This window comes from Garra rufa, chromosome 25 (assembly GCF_049309525.1).
Source record: "Garra rufa chromosome 25, GarRuf1.0, whole genome shotgun sequence".
Taxonomy (NCBI): domain Eukaryota; kingdom Metazoa; phylum Chordata; class Actinopteri; order Cypriniformes; family Cyprinidae; genus Garra; species Garra rufa.
In genome coordinates this window covers 9,931,137-9,949,875 of record NC_133385.1, presented here as the reverse complement: position 1 = coordinate 9,949,875, position 18,739 = coordinate 9,931,137, and the positions used below count along the sequence as shown (strand labels likewise).

General features: G+C 34.1%; 1 protein-coding gene across 2 annotated transcripts in view; it reads right to left on the bottom strand.

Moving 5' to 3' along the window:
- Positions 1-17,503, bottom strand: part of snx33 (sorting nexin 33) — a 20,404-nt gene extending 2,901 nt beyond the window's left edge. The window contains exons 1-2 of one of the 2 annotated variants that reach the window (XM_073832109.1): positions 15,588-17,503; positions 15,323-15,365 (exon numbers count right to left, since the gene is read on the bottom strand). In XM_073832109.1, coding sequence (XP_073688210.1) covers positions 15,323-15,365; positions 15,588-16,724 — 1,180 coding nt within the window. In that variant the 5' untranslated portion in view covers positions 16,725-17,503. Of the gene's footprint in view, positions 1-15,322 lie in introns of both variants that reach the window. The other variant, XM_073832108.1, reaches the window with a different exon arrangement.
- Between the last annotated feature and the right edge of the window lie 1,236 nt (positions 17,504-18,739).

Below are 18,739 nucleotides of genomic sequence, written 5' to 3'. Positions count from 1 at the left end.
CTAAAATAAGACAATATTATGCCCCGTAAACAAGGTCGTAGTTTGAATACATATTTACTTTTAGAAATCATTTCTGGCCACGTTGAGTAAAATGGCCAGTTTCTACACTTCTTGTAGCTTTTTGTCCTGAGGCATGGAAGCTCGTTTCTGTTTCATAAGACTAAATCATGCTTTGGTAAATTATAATTATAGTCAAAAGGTTGAAACGATGACATTAATTATGAGATAAAATGATTAAATGATGACATACTGTCATAATTGTTAAATAAAAAGACATTTTTTGTCACAGTTTTGACTTTTTAATCACTTAGTAAATAAGCCCATTTCCACCACATAAGAAAAAAAATGCTTTGGTAAATCAGAACTATGAGATAAAGACATACATTTTGACAGAATGTTGAAATTGAGAAAAAAAGTCGAAATTAAATTTAAAAGTATGACATACTACCATAATTATGACAAAAATGTCAAATTATGACAGTCAAAATTATGAGATAATATCATAAATGTGGTATAAAATTTTAAATGGTTTAACAATGACTTTTTATCTTATAAATCAGAATAATCTCACAATTATGACTTTTTATCTAATGATTTAGAATTCTCATTATGACTTTTTATCTTATAATTCAGAATTATATAATAATTATGACTTAATCTTATCATTTTGAATTATCTCATAATTACGTCTTTTTATCTTATAATTCTGAATTATATAATAATTGTGACTTTTTATCTTATGATGCAAAATTATTTCATAATTATGACTTTTTATTTTATAGTTTAAAATTAGCTCATAATCATGACTTTTTTTGTCTTATAATTCAGAATTATATATCAATAACTTTTTCTTATGATTCAAAATTATCTCATAATTTTAACTTTTTATCTTATAGTTTAAAATTATCTCATAATCATGACTTGATTTTATATTTTAAAATTATCTCACAATGACTTTTTATCTTACAGTTTAAAATTATCTCATAATAATGACTTTTTATCTTATAGTTTAAAATTATCTCATAATCATGACTTGATCTTATAATTCAGAATTATATAATAATTATGACTTTTTATCTTATGATTCTAAATTATCTCATAATTTAAATTTTTTATCTTATAGTTTAAAATTATCTTATAATCATGACTTGATCTTATATTTTAAAATTATCTCATAATGACTTTTTATCTTATAGTTTAAAAATTATCTCATAATAATGACTTGATCTTATAATTCAGAATTATATAATAATTATGACTTTTTATCTTATGATTCAAAATTATCTCATAATTGTAACTTTTTATCTTATAGTTTAGCATTATCTCATAATTATGACTTTATCTTATTGTTCATAATTCTCATAACCGACATTTTATAGTTTAGTAATTCTCTTATAATTATGACTTTTATCTTATAATTTAGAATTATTTCATATTTATGAATTTTATTTTATAGTTCAGAATTATCTCATAATTATAACTTTTTCTTATAGTTTAGAATTATCCCATAAATAACTTTATCTTATAATTAGAATTATACAATTATGATTTTTTTATAGTTTATAATTATCTTATAATTATGAGTTTTTATCTTATGATTCAGATTTATCTCATAATTATGACTTTTTATCTTATGATTTAGAATTATTTCATAATTATGACTTTTTACCTTATAATTCAAAATTATCTCATAATTGCGAATTTTTATCATATAGTTCAGATTTATCTCATAATTATGACTTTTTATCTTATGATTTAGAATTATTTCATAATTATGACTTTTTATCTTATAATTTAGAATTATTTCATAATTATGACTTTTTACCTTATAATTCAAAATTATCTCATAATTACGAATTTTTATCATATAGTTCAGATTTATCTTATAATTATGACTTTTTATCTTATGATTTAGAATTATTTCATAATTATGACTTTTTACCTTATAATTCAAAATTATCTCATAATTATGATTTTTTTATGTTACAGTTAAGAATTATCTCGAATAATAATGAATAATTATTCATTTTTATCTAAGAATTTAGAATTATCTCAATTATGACTTTATCTTATAATTCAGAATTCTCATAATTATGACTTTTATCTTATAGTTTAGAAATATCTCATAATTATGCCTTTTCATATTTTAGAATTCTCATAATTATGTCTTTTTATCTTATCATTTAAATGTATCTTATAATTATGACTTTTTATCTCAATGTCATGATTATGACATTTTGTGCAATTTCTATTTTATCATATCAATTGTGCCAAATATCATCATTTCAGCATGTCATAATTAAGATTGGATAAATGGGCTTCCATACTGAGGTTTTCGTGTTGAAAAACAACACTAAAGCAACTGTTGTCAGTTGCTGATTGATGTAGAAATGCGTTACAAATTATAGTTACAAAGATAAAGCTGTGATCATATCATAGCAATCCACATATAATATAAAACAGCTTTTATTAGGCTACTGATATGAATATACAAATGATATGTAAATATCCTCTGTTATTGCTACGTAACCTTTAAATATCAGTGTAGTTCAGGATTTCATTCATCAGGATGAGCCAAATTGCTACATAGTGTAAATACGTTGAAGTATATGTGAGCTATAATAAGTTAAAGCTCCAAAAAGCAAAGAAAATCTATTTTCCAATATACATTCCTTTAACCTAGGAGCTAATGGAATAATAGGGCGAATTTCTCATGACAGAGGGACAGGAACAAGCGTCCAGCAGTACCAGGCACATCCCAGCACTGACCTCTACCACACATACTCTCTGCTCACTCCAACACACACAAGTTTACAGAACTGACATCAACAAAGCTGTGCTCAATATGACTTACAGTATGATGACTTTTATGAAAAAGAAAGAAATTAAAAGAGGACAAGTCTACTTCAAACCTACACCCTTTGCACAAACACCATCACAAGTCCAAACATTCTAACATGCTGATCTGACAAAGATTTCATATTGTTATCATCAATGTCATGCACACATTTCTGTTGTTTCAAACATCTGGTTTTCCTCGCTTTGTTGTAATGCTCAGCAAGCAAAAGTCTGAAAGTGGGGTGGGTTAATCTGATTTGATCTCTAATGGACTGTAGACACGCTAAACATTAACATACACCACGAATGACTGGAATAAAGTTAATTCCTCTTGTTCTGGATTTTCAAACAAGCAAAACTTCATTGTGTGTGTGCTACGCTCCTAAAAGACCTATTAAAGAGGAAGTTGAACATCCATAAACTGTCCACACATTGTTTCTGTGGTCAGTGACTGTCTGTTTATTTGTTTCTCGATATATTCTCGATATATTAGGTTAATATAGATACATGCTTTGTAAAATTAGATCTGGATACTTGCTAATGTGGGACACCTAAGTGAACTATTTAGTACACTTGAAGTTGTTCATGAGTATTGTTTGTCCTGAACAATTAAACTGCTTGCTGTTCTTCAGAAAAATCCTTCAGGTCCAACAAATTCTTTGGTTTTCCAGCATTTTTGTGTATTTGAACCCTTTCCAACAATGACTGTATGATTTCGAGAGCCATCTTTCCACACTGAGGACAACTGAGGTTACAGAAGATTCATAAGGAAATTCTCCATAAGGAAAAACAATGCATTAAGAGCCAGGGGGTGAAAACTTTTGAACAGATGTGTACATTTTTCTTATTTTGCCTAAATATCATATTTTTTTCATTTAGTACTGCCCTTCAGAAGCTACAAAAGATACTTACATGTTTCCTATTAAAGAGGAAGTTGAACATCCATAAACTGTCCACACATTGTTTCTTTGGTCAGTGACTGTCTGTTTATTTGTTTCTCGATATAAACACTAGTATATATGGCTTCTGTTTACTCTGAGGAAAGTCTGGAAGCTTACTAAACATGTCAATATGATTCTTAAATGTGACCCTGGACCACAAAACCAGTCTTAAGTCGCTGGGGTATATTTGTAGTAATAGCCAAAAATACATGGTATGGGTCAAAATTATTGATTTTTCTTTTATGCCAAAAATCATTAGGAAATTAAGTGAAGATCATGTTCCATGAAGTTTTTTTTGTAAAATTCCTACTATAAATATATCAAAATGTAATTTTTGATTAGTAATATGCATTGTTAAGAACTTAATTTGGACAACTTTAAAGGTGATTTTCTCAGTATTTAGATTTTTTTTGCACCCTCAGATTCCAGATTTTCAAATAGATGTATCTCGGCCAAATATTATCCTATCCTAACAAACCATATATCAATAGAGAGCTTATTAATTGAGCTTTCATATGATGTAAACATCTCAGTTTTGTAAAATTTAACCTTATGACTGGTTTTGTGGTCCAGGGTCACAAATGATTTGTGCCTAATCAAAAAACTTGCAGATTATCGATCTTCATTGTATTAACCAGTAAGACCATGTATTTTGAGAAATATAATAACATTTCAAGCTATTCAAATGAAGCTAAAAGGAGCAAAGTGAAAGTAAACATTCTGAGGTATTTCCAGCAAGCAAGCTAACCAATTAGCCTGCAAAGCTAACATCCCCTACATGGGTTACTTCAAGTAAACAAAACAAATCATTGTAGCTCTTCATACTCTTGATATACAACATATTTGTTATATCTATGTTTCTAAAATTAGACAAACCGTAATCTGACACCACAAACAAACTAGATATAATACACTACATAGGATAGCATGACGCTAATGTCAGTCAGAAACTGGATCAATGTATGATCTGAGCTTTGTCTCAGTGTTTGAGGTGAATTGAATGTTAATAGCACAAAGAATAACTGACCTGAAGCCGCAGAGCTGCATTTAATGTGTCTAACAGCACTGCCGTGGAAACGCAGAGGAATTTCGGACTGGAAAAACAGTCACAGCTCAATTTATCCCAGAGCAAATTCTCAGACACCAGAAGGGGAGAAACAAACCATAACGGTGGGCCAAAAAGATCACACAAGCACACTTTTCAAGCAAAACACTTCTACAGAAAGAAGCATATTAGGTTAATATAAATACATGCTTTGTAGAATTAGATCTGGATACTTGCTAATGTGGGGACTATTTAGTACACTTGAAGTTGTTCATGAGTATTGTTTGTCCTGAACAATTAAACTGCTTGCTGTTCTTCAGAAAAATCCTTCAGGTCCAACAAATTCTTTGGTTTTCCAGCATTTTTGTGTATTTGAACCCTTTCCAACAATGGCTGTATGATTTCGAGATCCATCTTTCCACACTGAGGTTACAGAAGATTCAAACGCTCACAGATTCTCCATAAGGAAAAACAATGCATTAAGAGCCAGGGGGTGAAAACTTTTGAACAGATGTGTACATTTTTCTTATTTTGCCTAGATATCATATTTTTTCATTTAGTACTGCTCTTCAGAAGCTACAAAAGATACTTACATGTTTCCCAGAAGCCCAAAAAAATTAATAACTCAAATTTTAATGCATCTTAATGCATCGTGTTTCCTTCTGGAGCATCAGTGAGCGTTTGAACCTTCTGTAATAGTTGCGTATGAGTCCCTCAGTTGTTCTCAGTGTGAAAAGATGGATCTCAAAATCATACAGTCATTGTTGGAAAGGGTTCAAATACACAAAAATGCTGGAAAACCAAAGAATTTGTGAAGCCTAAAGGATTTTTCTGAAGAACAGCAGGCAGTTTAACTGTTCAGGACAAACAAGGGACTCATGAACAACTATCACTAAACAAAAAAACACAGCTGTGGATCATTCAGGTAACAACACAGTATTAGAAATCAAGGGGATGTAAACTTTTGATACTAAACTAAGAAAGCTTCTATACAATTATAGAGCAGGTGTGGATCATCCACTATCCTGTATATCTCTCCTGTTCATTGACACATGCCTGTACTTCCTGCTTATTTAAGACACATGCATGAAGCGCAAAACCGGCTCGGTTAGCAACAGGAACCTCAGAGAGGAATTCAAGGTCTTGCCCTGACATGCTATTCCTCTTTATTTCAAACCTAAAAGCAGCAAGAATCACTCCAAAAATCGCACACAATCTGTGTGAGTGTGTATTACTGGCAGAAAAAAAGCACAACCAACACCCTCACGAGCCCGAGAGTTCATGACTACTGTACACACAGAGCCCGAGGCCTGGAACGCCTTTTGTTTTTAGTTGCATTTTTTATTCTGTCTCTATTTGCTAAGGCGGGAGATGTTATGCATTAAAAGCCAAATTCATATCCCACTGCTTTTTGAAGGCCTAAATATTTCTCTAGCCTTTAATTCGAGGAGTCGGTCGGGTTCAAGCCGACTTCTGGACGTCAGGTCAAGTGTCCTGTCGTCCCACGGCGGATCTGATTACAGCTCTTTGGCTGGGAAGTGCTAACGCCGTACGGAGCGCTCGGAGAGGCCTGTTATTATTTCCCTGGGTCATGTGTTGTTTTTCCTCTGTTCATTGGTTCTCTTTGATCTCGCCCTGAGCTGTCGTGCAGCTCACAAGAGAAACAGATGCTTGGTTTTTACATATCGCGATCATGGCGTTACAGACGCTTTAAAGGCCCCCTAAATGCAGGACCTCAAATTGTATTAAATCAGAGGCTGTTTACATCCCTAAATAAATGTTATAGGTTAAACTATCCACTAAAATGAACTTTTCTGCTGACATAATCAGTATAAATAATAAAAATACACAAATTAGTGGCTATATTATTGTTCCATATAGATTAATATGAACAAATAATATTATAGCATAACATGTTTTGTTATTATGTTATATTAAATCAAATCTTGACATATAAATTAAACCCCCATTACTTTCTCATAAATTATCTGTTTACATATTTAAATGTAATATTATAGACAACAAATACATTATGAATGCCATTTAATATTGGTTTGAAGAATTTTTATATTTTATAACTGTGTACAGTGGTTTTAAATAGATTTTAAGATTTATTAAAAGCCAGAAACAGTTTCTTAAGTTAAACTAGTCCCAGATAGCAACAGTTGATTGATTTAATATACTAAAGATATATATATAACACATTGTAGCTTATTTTATTTCATGTTAAGGCAACATTTTCCATTTTAATTTAACTTAATGTACTAAAATACCGAAATAAAAAAGAATAAAAACTACATAAACATTCAAATAAAAACCAGTAAAAATGACAAAAACACAACAAAATTACTAAACTTTTTAAATAAAATTTCTTAAACACTTATATAAAATACATATACACATATATATATATATATATATATATAAAATCTGTAAATATAAAAATAAAAACCTATAAAAATGACAAAAACAACAAATTTAGTAAAACGTTAATAAAATAAAATAACTTACATAAAAATAAATTTATATTAATTATATATAATTCATATAAATCTATAAATATAAAAAAATAAAAAATAAAAAATGACAAAAACAACTAAATTACTAAAACTTAAAATAAAATAAAAATGTATATAAAAATATATTTATATAAATATATATTAAAACAATAAAAATGACAAAAACAACAACAAAAAATTTTACAAAAAAAATAAATTTTATATATATATATATATATATATATATATATATATATATATATATAAATGTGTGTGTGTGTGTGTGTGTGTGTGTGTGTATAATATATAAATATAAACCAAAAAATGACAATAACAACAAAATTACTAAACTTTAAATGTTTTTTAAAAACATATAAAAATAAGTGTGTGTGTGTGTGTGTGTGTGTGTGTGTGTGTGTGTGTGTGTGTGTGTGTGTGTGTATATATGTATATTTATTCCATGGAATGTCTGGATACTGGATTCTGATTGGCTGGCAGGTGTGCAGTAAAACCGTTTAATGCACAGGTAGTTCCAAGTAAGGGATAATCAACGGTTTGCCGTCCGTTAAAGGATTTTAAATGCACGACGTGGAGGCTAATAACCGCCCGACGCGAAGCGGAGGGTGGTTGCCTCCGCGAAGTGCATTTTAAATCCTTTAACGCACGGCAAGCCGTTGATTATCCCGCTTATTCCATGGTTATAGACAAATTAAAACTAGGATTGATATTTGCAGCGCAAAATTTGACTGAATGGATAAAAAAGACGGTTATTTTCGTCAGTTATGACACGCAGCTCTAGCATTCTGCCGGCTTCAAATCAGACACAGAGATTAAATAGTCCGGTAAGATCACATTTATTTGAATGAAATATAGCATTTGTTTCAGTAGATTATCGATCGACCAAGAGAGAGTGTGAAGGCAAGAGAGATGACAGTTGTGTGTGTGCATAACGTTAACGTTACCTGGCTGCATGCTGTGCGTCTCTCTCTACAAACAACAATTCATTCAAAAACAGCATCTTTACCGCCCCGTTGCAGAGGAATATAATGTAGCGATCTAGTATCTAGGCTATTTTAATAAGGATCGCAGGCAAATGCTGACAAGAAGTTTATGTATGTGCGCAGCACAATCCGATCTCCTCTCTCTCTCTCTCTCTCTCTCTCTCTCTCTCTGTGCTTTTGCGTGCATCAATTAAAGCAGCGCATTAATATAGAACGGTGATTAAACTGACTTATTCCATGGAATGTCTGGATACTGGATTCTGATTGGCTGGCAGGTGTGCAGTAAAACCGTTTAATGCACAGGTAGTTCCAAGTCAGTTTATCACCGTTCTATATTAATGCGCTGCTTTAATTGATGCACGCAAAAGCACACACAGAGAGAGAGAGAGAGAGAGAGAGAGAGAGAGATCGGAAATCGCATTGTGCTGCGCACATACATAAACTTCTCATCAACGTTTGCCTGCGATCCTTATTAAAATAGCCTAGATACTAGAACTGCTGTTTTTGAAAGAATTGTTGTTTGTAGAGAGAGACACACAGCATGCAGGCAGGTAACGTTACGCACACACACAACTGTCATCTCTCTTGCCTTTACACTCTCTCTTGGTCGATCGATAATCTACTGAAACAAATGCTATATTTCATTCAAATAAATGTGATTTTTACCGGACTATTTAATCTTTGAGTCTGATTGGAAGCGGCCAGAATGCTGGAGCTGCGTGCCATAACTGACGAAAATAACCGTCTTTTTTATCCATTCAGTCAAATTTTGCGTTGCAAATATCAATCCTAGTTTTAATTAGTCTATAACCATGGAATAAGCGGGATAATCAACGGCTTGCCGTGCGTTAAAGGATTTAAAATGCACTTCGCGTCGGGCGGTTATTAGCCTCCACGTCGTGCATTTAAAATCCTTTAACGCACGGCAAACCGTTGATTATCCCTTACATAAACATATATATAAAGCTATAAAATAAAGCTATAAAAATGACAAAAACAAAAACTTTCAATATATATAAATATATATAAACCAATAAAAACAACAAAAACAGGCCAGTAATTTTGTTAATTATTAAAACTTTAAATAAAATTGTAAAAAATATATTGATATATATATATATATATATATATATATATATATATCAATGTGAATTTTAAAATAAAAAGCCATCAAAATGACAAAACTGCAACAAAATTACTTGAAAAAAATGTATTCAAATAAATTTCAGATTAAAAAATAGATATAGATATTAGGCTTGTCACGATAGACGGTGTTGACGGTGTTACCGGTTTTAAGACGCAACACCGGTGACATCACTTTTCCACCGTGACACCGTCTCCATTTTTTTTTTTTTAAGTATTCGTTTTTTTATTAAATATTTATTTGAATTGAATGGAAAATATCATTCTAAATAATTTACTTAAGACGAGAGCATGCAATATAATTAAAAACTGAACATAGCTACAATCCGTCATATTTAATTTATCACGTGAGGAGTTCGCGCTTACATATAATAAACAGCGTAAAAGTTAAGCATGTTTCGCCGAGCCCGGGGCACTCCCCCTGGCCAGGGAGAGGGATGCTGAAAACAAGAGATGATGAAGGTAAGACTGCTTGGCTATTAAAATGGATTCTCTTGTAGTGCTTGGATACGGAGTGTGATTGCTGATGGTGAATTGGCCGTGCTAATTATCTGTGCGAGGAGTCGAATTTACAGAAAGAGAATGAAGGACGATTTAGTGTCCAAAAGCACCTGTTTGGCAATATTTTGGGTTCAAAGTTTTTGTTTTTTTTGTAGTTTCGTTGTCGTCCATTAAAACAATTGACGCCGAATTGCCAATTCCCGCAAAACTGAAAGTGAAAGTATAATGCGAACGCATTTATAAGCTATTTAAAAGCAGAAAAAAGAGGAAATCCCCACCCCCACGGTGATACCGGTATTACCGGTGTTGTCACGTGCCGATTAACCGGTGGGGAAATTTCCTCATCGTCACAACCCTAATAGATATATATATGTGTGTGTGTGTGTGTGTGTGTGTAAATATAAAAATAAAACTTAATTTAAAATATTACCTATAATAGTATCTAAATGCTAAAATAACTGATTTGAGGTTGAATTAATATCAGTAATAATAAGCAAATTAAATACTCAACTGAAATCAAGCATCATTGTTGATTCAACAATAAATCAATGACTGTTGCTATCAAGAATACCATTCATAAATCTGCGTGTCAGACATCAGTGCAATATAATAAACTCTAATCGACTTCTACTGTAGGACGCATGCTGTATGTACATTAGTTGCTATTAGCAACTTGATTATTTAAAAACACCATTATCCATTGTACGCTAAGATCCATTGTGTCTGAACACGAACGATAATTGTGTTACGACCGTTATAGGGTGTGGACATGAAACTAGAGAAATCATACTGGCCTCCTTTCAACACACTCACACGTCAAATGTTTGCTTAAGGCGTTTTTTTTTGTTTTTTTTATCATTGCTAACTACTTCTACAGAATAATGCTATGTTAATTAACCTGATAGGCACAACAATGACTTAAGGAGAGTGAAATCACTTTTATTTTATGGGATTAAATCTATTCCAGATCATTACCGTTAGTCTGGGATCTACTGTAGCATGTGCCTCGGTCATGTGATCGATCACGCCTTCAGCAAACTCAGTAATAAGGGTGAAACACATTTCCGTTCTCCTGAACAAATCTACTGACCTCACCACATTGAACACATCACTGCACCTGTTTAACCAACCTGTTTAACAACATTAAATCCTAACGCTGATTACAGATTCTCAGATGTCAGGGTCTTACTAAAGCAGTGCTAAGCATTGTGAGAATACCTCACATGAACAGATCTGCCACCTGACAGATTTCACTGAGAAATTACACCATTTCTATGACTATTTTTAGCCAATTAGAAGTGCAGAAGTTAAGGTTTTTGAGGAAAACATTCCAGAATTTTTCTGCATATAGTGAACTTCAATGGGGATCAACAGGTTGAAGGTCCAAATTGCAGTTTCAATGCAGCTTTAAAGGGTTCTACATGATCCCAGTCAAAAAATAAGGGTCTTATCTAGCGAAATGATTGGTCATTTTTAAAGAAAAATAACAATTTATATACTTTAACCACAAAAGCTTGCACTAGCCCAACCCATGATTACAAAGGCGAACGTGCAAAGAAAGTCAAAAGTCCTTTACAAAAAAAGGTTTAAAAAAAAGATGTTGGACCATTTTGAAGTAGGAGGAGAAAATGAGATGGAGTTTTTCGCCATGTCCTACTTTTTTTTCAACCAAAGTACACTGATGAATAACTACTTTCCAACTTTTCCAACATAATTATGCAAGATGAGCGTTTGTGGTTAAAAAGTACAGTTGAGGTCAAAAGTTTACACCCCCCTTTCAGAATCTGCAAAATGGTAATCATTTTACTAAAATAAGTGGGATCATACAAAATAAATTAGTACTGACCTGAATAAGATATTTCACATAAAAGATGTTTACATATAGTCCACAAGAGAAAATAACCGTTGAATTCATACAAATGACCCTGTTCAAAAGTTTATATCCCCTTGATTCTTAATACAGTGTTGTTACCTGAATGATCCACAGCTGTTTTTTTTTTTTTGTTGTTTAGTGATAGTTGTTCATGAGTCCCTTGTTTGTCCTGAACAGTTAAACTGCCCACTGTTCATCAGAAAAATCATTCAGGTCCCACAAATTCTTTGGATACTCACAGATACTTCCCCAGAAGACAAGGTAGATTTTCTCTGATCTTCAAATTCGAAAGTTTTCACCCCACAGCTCTTAATGCATGGTTTTGCTCCTTCTGGAGCATCAGTGAGTGTGTGTGTCCCTCAGTTGTCCTCAGTGTGAAAAGATGGATCTCAAAATCATACAGTCATCGTTGGAAATGGTTCAAATGCTCACTGATGCTTCAGAAGGAAAAACCGTGCATTAAGAGTTGGGGGGTGAAAACTTTCGAACAGAATGGGGATGTGTACATTTTTCTTATTTTGCCTAAATATCATATTTTTTTCAATTAGTACTGCCCTTCAGAGGCTACAGAAGATGTTTACATGTTGCCCAGAAGACAAGTTGGATTTACTCTGATCTTCCAATTCAAAAGTTTGCACCCCACAGCTCTTAATGCATGGTTTTGCTCCTTCTGGAGCATCAGTGAGTGTGTGAGAGTCCCTCAGTTGTCCTCAGTGTGAAAAGATGGATCTCAAAATCATACAGTCATCGTTGGAAAGGGCTCAAATACACAAAAATGCTGGGAAACCAAAGAATTTGAGGGACCTGACTTTTCTGAAGAACAGCAAGCAGTTTAACTGTTCAGGACAAACAAGGGACTCATGAACAACTATCACTAAATCACTAAAAAAAAAACACAGCTGTGGATCATTCAGGTAAGAGCACAGTATTAAGAATCAAGGGGATGTAAACTTTTGAACCGGGTTATTTTTATAAACTATTTTACATGAAATATCTTATTCAGGTCAGTATCAAATACACAATAACATGAATTTTGTATGATCCCTCTTATTTTGGTAAAATAATTAATATTTTGCAGATTTTGTAATAGGGGTGTAAACTTTTGACCTCAACTGTATATAAATGTTTATTTTTTTTAAGAAAATGACCAATCGTTTTGCTAGATAAGACCCTTATTCCTCGGCTGGGATCGTGTAGAGCAGTGTTTCTCAACTCCAGTCCTCGGGACCCACTGCTCTGCACATTTTGTATGTTTCTGAGTCTGACACACTCAGTTCAGTTCATGAATCTTTCTACTAATGAGCTGATGATCAAAATCAGGTGCCTTAAATGAGGAAGACATACAAAATGTGCAGAGCAGTGGGTCCCGAGGACTGGAGTTGAGAAACACTGGTGTAGAGTCCTTTGAAGCTGCACTGAAACTGCAATTTGGACCTTCAACTCGTTCATCCCCATTGAAGTCCACTATATGGAGAAAATTCCTAGAATGTTTTCCTCAAAAACCTTAATTTCTTTTCGACTGAGGAAAGAAAGACATGGATGACATGGGCGTGAGTACATTATCAGTAAATTTCCATTCTGGAAGTGAACTTCTCCTTTAAGTCTGAGCTCTCATGAGCGAGAAATTCTTAACATCACTATGACATTCCACGAAAGGATCATAATGAAAGTGGAAGCTTGTCTGAGCCACATACATACTGAGTTTTAATGTCTTGGACTTGAGTGCACTGATTAATCACACTATTTCCTTCACTTCCTGTGATTTAGACTAAGAATGAGGAGGATGCTTCCTGTCAGGAAAACAGCCAGGAATTTCGCTTTCTTAACTGCCATTAAACATCAGACCCATCACTTTTCAGCTTTGAAAAGTCTCTGCAAGTCACCTTTGGGAGTTATCTGACATCATCGACAGCAAAATTCACTCCAGTCCACAATATGAGGCCCACTTACCCCCGCTCATAAATAACACGTGTGATTGGCTGCCTACAGGCATGATGTCACTGGGTCACTCCAGCTGTGTGCCCCACATTTGAGCAAATGAGCTAGTCACTAGGTTCAGCAGCAAGCTGAATGTCTAAAAGGAGGTTGAATTTCTACACCCATTAGTAAAATACAAGTGTTTGCCCCAATTATCAGTAAAAAATTATTCAGCCTACTTAAAAGGATAGTTCACTCAAAAATGAAAACTCACCCTCATGCTTTTGGGTGGAAAAATAATTTTTCAACTGTCTTGTCCATTTGTGAACCTAGACCACAAAACCAGTCTTAAGTAGCACGGGTATATTTGTAGCAATTGCCAAAAATACATTGTATGGGTCAAAATTATCGATTTTTTTTTTTTTTATTAAAAAAATCATTGGGATATTAAGTAAAGATCATGTTCCATGAAGATATTTTGAAAATATCCTACCGTAAATGTATCAAAACTTAATTTTTGATTAGTAATATGCATTGCTAAGAACTTTATTTGGCGATTTTCTCAATATTTAGATTTTTTGCACCCTCAGATTTCATATTTTCAAATAGTTGTATCTCAGCCAAATATAGTCCTATCCTAACAAACCATACATCAATTGAAAGCTTTCAAATTGACCCTTATGACTGGTTTTGTGGTCCAGGGTCACATTAAAAAAAATGTTTATTTTATATTTTTATTTATACAAGTTTTATTTGTATTTTTTCTGTCATGTTTTAAGTACTTCTAACAAAACCAAACTTATTTTATTTAGTTAGTTAGCTACTTTGTAAGTTAGTTTTAGTTAGTTAGTCAGTTAGGTACTTTTGTATTTATTTTGGTATTTATTTAGTAACTTCTATTATTTAGTAAGTTAGCTAGCTAGCAAGTTAGTTTTAGTTAGTCGGTTTGTTTGTTAGGTACATATATTTATTTTGGTATGTTTTAGTAACATATATAATTTAGTTAGTTAGCTAGTTTGTAAGTTAGTTTCAGTCAGTTAGTCAGTTTGTTAGTTAGGTACTTATGTATTCATTTAGTTATTTATTTAGGCGCTTAATTGATTCAGTACTTATTATTAACTTCAGTTATTTATCTATTCAGTTGGTTAGTTATTATGTATTTTAGTGGTACTTAATTATTATGTATTTATTTAATAACTTATTTTATTTAGTTAGTTAGCTAACTAGTTAGTTAGGTACTTTTTTGTATTTATTTAGTTTCTTGTATTCAGTTAGATATTTATATGTATGATTTTGTTACTTATTTAGGTCCTTAGTTTCGGTACTTATTTATTTCGGTATTAATTTAGTTTTTTTTTTTTTTTTTTTTAGTTAGTTAGTTTGGTATAATATTTTTTAAGGTTTTATGCTTTTAGTTTTAGTTAACAAAAATAACCCTGCATTAACTTTCATTGTATTGCAAAAAACAACACTGAGACCTTTTTCAAAAGAGGTAAAAATAAGAAATTCAGTTCTGAGTGAACTTTTCCTTTAAACAAAATTAAGTTTATCTGAGTGCACTTTACCTTTTTGCAGGTGGATGATGTCTGGAAAGTTAGACAGCAGCCCCTGATACAGCGATAGTTTATCCAGCATGTGAAACAGGTCATATTTGGGCTGCTCGGCGAACATCTCCCCGATGTTCTCGTAGGTGCGTCCTGTGTGCGAGATGGCGTTGCTCAGGGCATCCGAACTATACGGAGGATCCAGCAGGAAGGACTGGCTGATGGACTGGAAAGCGTTTCCCAATCTCTGGAACTCCTTCCGGAAGCCTCCGAGATGTTTGCGGACCAATTCCGACGCAACGTGCGTCAGCTGCATCACGCTGTCGTCCATCTTTTTGGCGAACATCTTGAAGGAGTCAATGCGCTCCTCCACATCCTGAAGGTCCTGGTGCTCATTGGGAATCTGGAAGGTGAGCATGAAATGAGCCCCGACCATCTCGTCCTTCTCCGCTCGCCTCTTCCCGAGCTTCCACTGCTTGTCGTCTCCGCACATGAGAAAGTGTTCGAAACCCTCGTACTGGGACAACACGGGGTGGCTGGTCATGTGGTCCATCCATAAAATAAGCCTCCTCTTCCTTTTCTCAATAAAGTCCTCCTCGAATCGTCCCGTGGCCTGTTTCTCGGGAAGGTGCGGCACGGAAATCACCGTGAATTTGTGCAGTAGTCTGTTGTAGAGCCAGTCAAAGTGCTTGTAGCGGCGGTACACCGGCCTGGAAGTGTGACTGGGGGTGACGCGGTACGAAATGTACGTCTTAATGCCTTTGAACTTCGTCTGTTTGGTGGGGTCTTCAACTGAACAGGTGAAGGGTTGAGGGTTCTCCTTCCACTGAGGCCCTCGAGGGCCCATTTCAATAGAGTAGGACTCGGCGATCTTGGCCATCATGGGAACGTCGCCAAGTATGAAGGCCTCCACGCCCGACCGGACGAAGCTGGAGAATCGGTTCAAGTTCCTGCCCACCATGCTCCCTTTTCTATTGCTTGACATGCTGTCCTGGCGCTCCATGTATGGCTTGGCCCTGTAGTGGACGTTGGGGTTAGAATATGGACTTTGAGAATGTCCATTGGCGCCTCTCCGAGGATCTTCATCCTCGACCACCGTCGAGGTTTCATCCCAGTCGTCCCAGTCATCATCGTCGTCGCTCGGCAAAGTGGTGGAAGTGGTATTGATGTACGACAAATCCTTTCCAGGAGAGCTTCCAGGAGAGCTGAGGGAATGATCCGTCAGGTTGGACCCGGATCGGTTCCGGATGATGTGAACGTACGAGGCGGGGAACAGGCCTCGCTCCCCTCGGCTGTTTTCACCTTGCAGCCAGCCGTCCACAGAGTTCTCGTCGAAAATCACCAGCTCCTCGTTCTCTTGGATGCTGATCTCTTCCTTGTTCTCACTTTGGAAAGTGTATAGGGCTTTGGCTCTCACTGACATTTTTGTAACTTTTGCAATCCAGATGCACAAAAATAGGCCACGAAATATGTTCCTTACCTCATCTCAGACTGCACAGATCAAATCTAACAAAAACAGGGCTGTTTGATAACTTTGTGCTATGTAGTACAGCAGTATTTCTTAATACATTCATAGTACTTTAACAAAACTAGCAGTTTTAACGCTGGTTAACCAAATAACCAAGTGTTTTTAAAGTTACTGACCACTAAGAAGACAAAAACTAATCTTTTTTATTTTTTAAAGGGAATCAAATAAAGCAAATTAAGTATTACATGTTGGAACTCCCTGTCAGGTTGTTATACTCCAACTTCCCTTAATTTATGCCGTTTCATTATTCCACGAGACCAGAATCTTCAACCGCAACAAATAAACCGATAAATCCACAAATCCCGTCCAGCAGAACCGAGACACCGGCAAACACATTCAGTTCAGCGTCTCATAATAACCATGTAATAGTTTCAGGCATCTTGCATACTGCCAAAAGTGTCAAAAAACAAAAAAGCAAAAACAAACGTCTGTTTTGCAAGTCCGGTTGAGCTAAATCCCAGATGAAAACATTATCCCAACATTTCGTCCCGGACAGAGATGGGAAATAAATGCATCCTTTGCATTCCGCCAACAAAAGAACAAAAAGTACACCTAAAGCATCTTTATAACCCACAGATCCACTTCAGATCTCCGTGTGTTCATAATATTCCCTTCGAGATGTGATTCAACGGGCCCGTGAGGAGTTTTTCATAAAGTATTTCTTTACTTTGAGCACAAACGCAGTAACTCTTTCCATGACGTGACGATCGAACAATGAGAGTAAGCGCAGTTTAGCGTGAGCTTCACAATCGCGTTTGTGGCGCCTCTAAGCGGTCAAACAAACAACTGAAGCATCTGAACGATAGAGTTAAACTGATTTGTCAGTTTCTAGTAAACTCCAAACACAGCTGTTTCAGTACAATAACTCAGCTAACGTTAGATAGTGTACAATGACTTGTTGCCACTGGGTGACAAACACTACACTAGAAGGTGGGTCGGATACTTGAATCTGCTTTGCAGACACATTCAAATTTTACGATTTTTGGGGATTATATGAGGCATTTGTACACAAGAACGTATACGAACGTATAATCCATTAAAAGTAATATTTAAAATGATTAGTAATTTAAAATCCGTCATATGAGTCTTTAAAAATTATTGTTACCCAGTAATCACAAACGGCTGTGATTGGTTTACCCTAATCAGCGATGAGAAAACTAACACACACCACGTGGTTAAGTCTGACTAATAACAAAACTTATGAACGACAGTAAAAGTGGACGGTGAAGATTTAAAATACGATAAATATTATTATAGGCAACGCCTGAAAGGCTAGTCTCACTACATACACTAGCAGTCAAAAGATTTTTAATGTTTTTTAAAGTCTCATCTGCTCACCAAGCCTGCATTTTTTCGATCCAAAGTACAGCAAAAGCTGTAATATTGTGAAATATTTTTGCTATAACTGCTTTCTGTTTAAATATATTTTAAAATTGAATTCATTCCTGTGATCAAAGCTAAATTTTTAGCATCATTACTCCAGTCTTCAGTGTCACATGATCCTTTGAAATCATTATAATATGCTGATTTGCTGCTCAAGAGACCTTTTCTATCGTTATTTAAAACATAGTAAAAAAATTTCAGGGTTCTTTAATGAAAAGAAAGATGCAAAGATCAGCATTTATCTTAAATAAAGAGTTTTCGTATTATACACTATACCATTCAAAGCTTGGAGTCAGTGTTTAATTTTAATGATTATTTAAATCTATTTGGGGGAGGAAATAAGTTTTAGTAATTAATGATTTTCTTTAGCAAGGATGCTTTAAATCGATCAAAAGATGATAAAGACATATATAATGTTACGAAAGATTTTTATTTCAGATAAATGTTGTTCTTCTGCACTTTCTAATTACTCCGCGGTTTTCAACATAATAATAATAATTATAATAATAAGTTAAGTTATATTATAA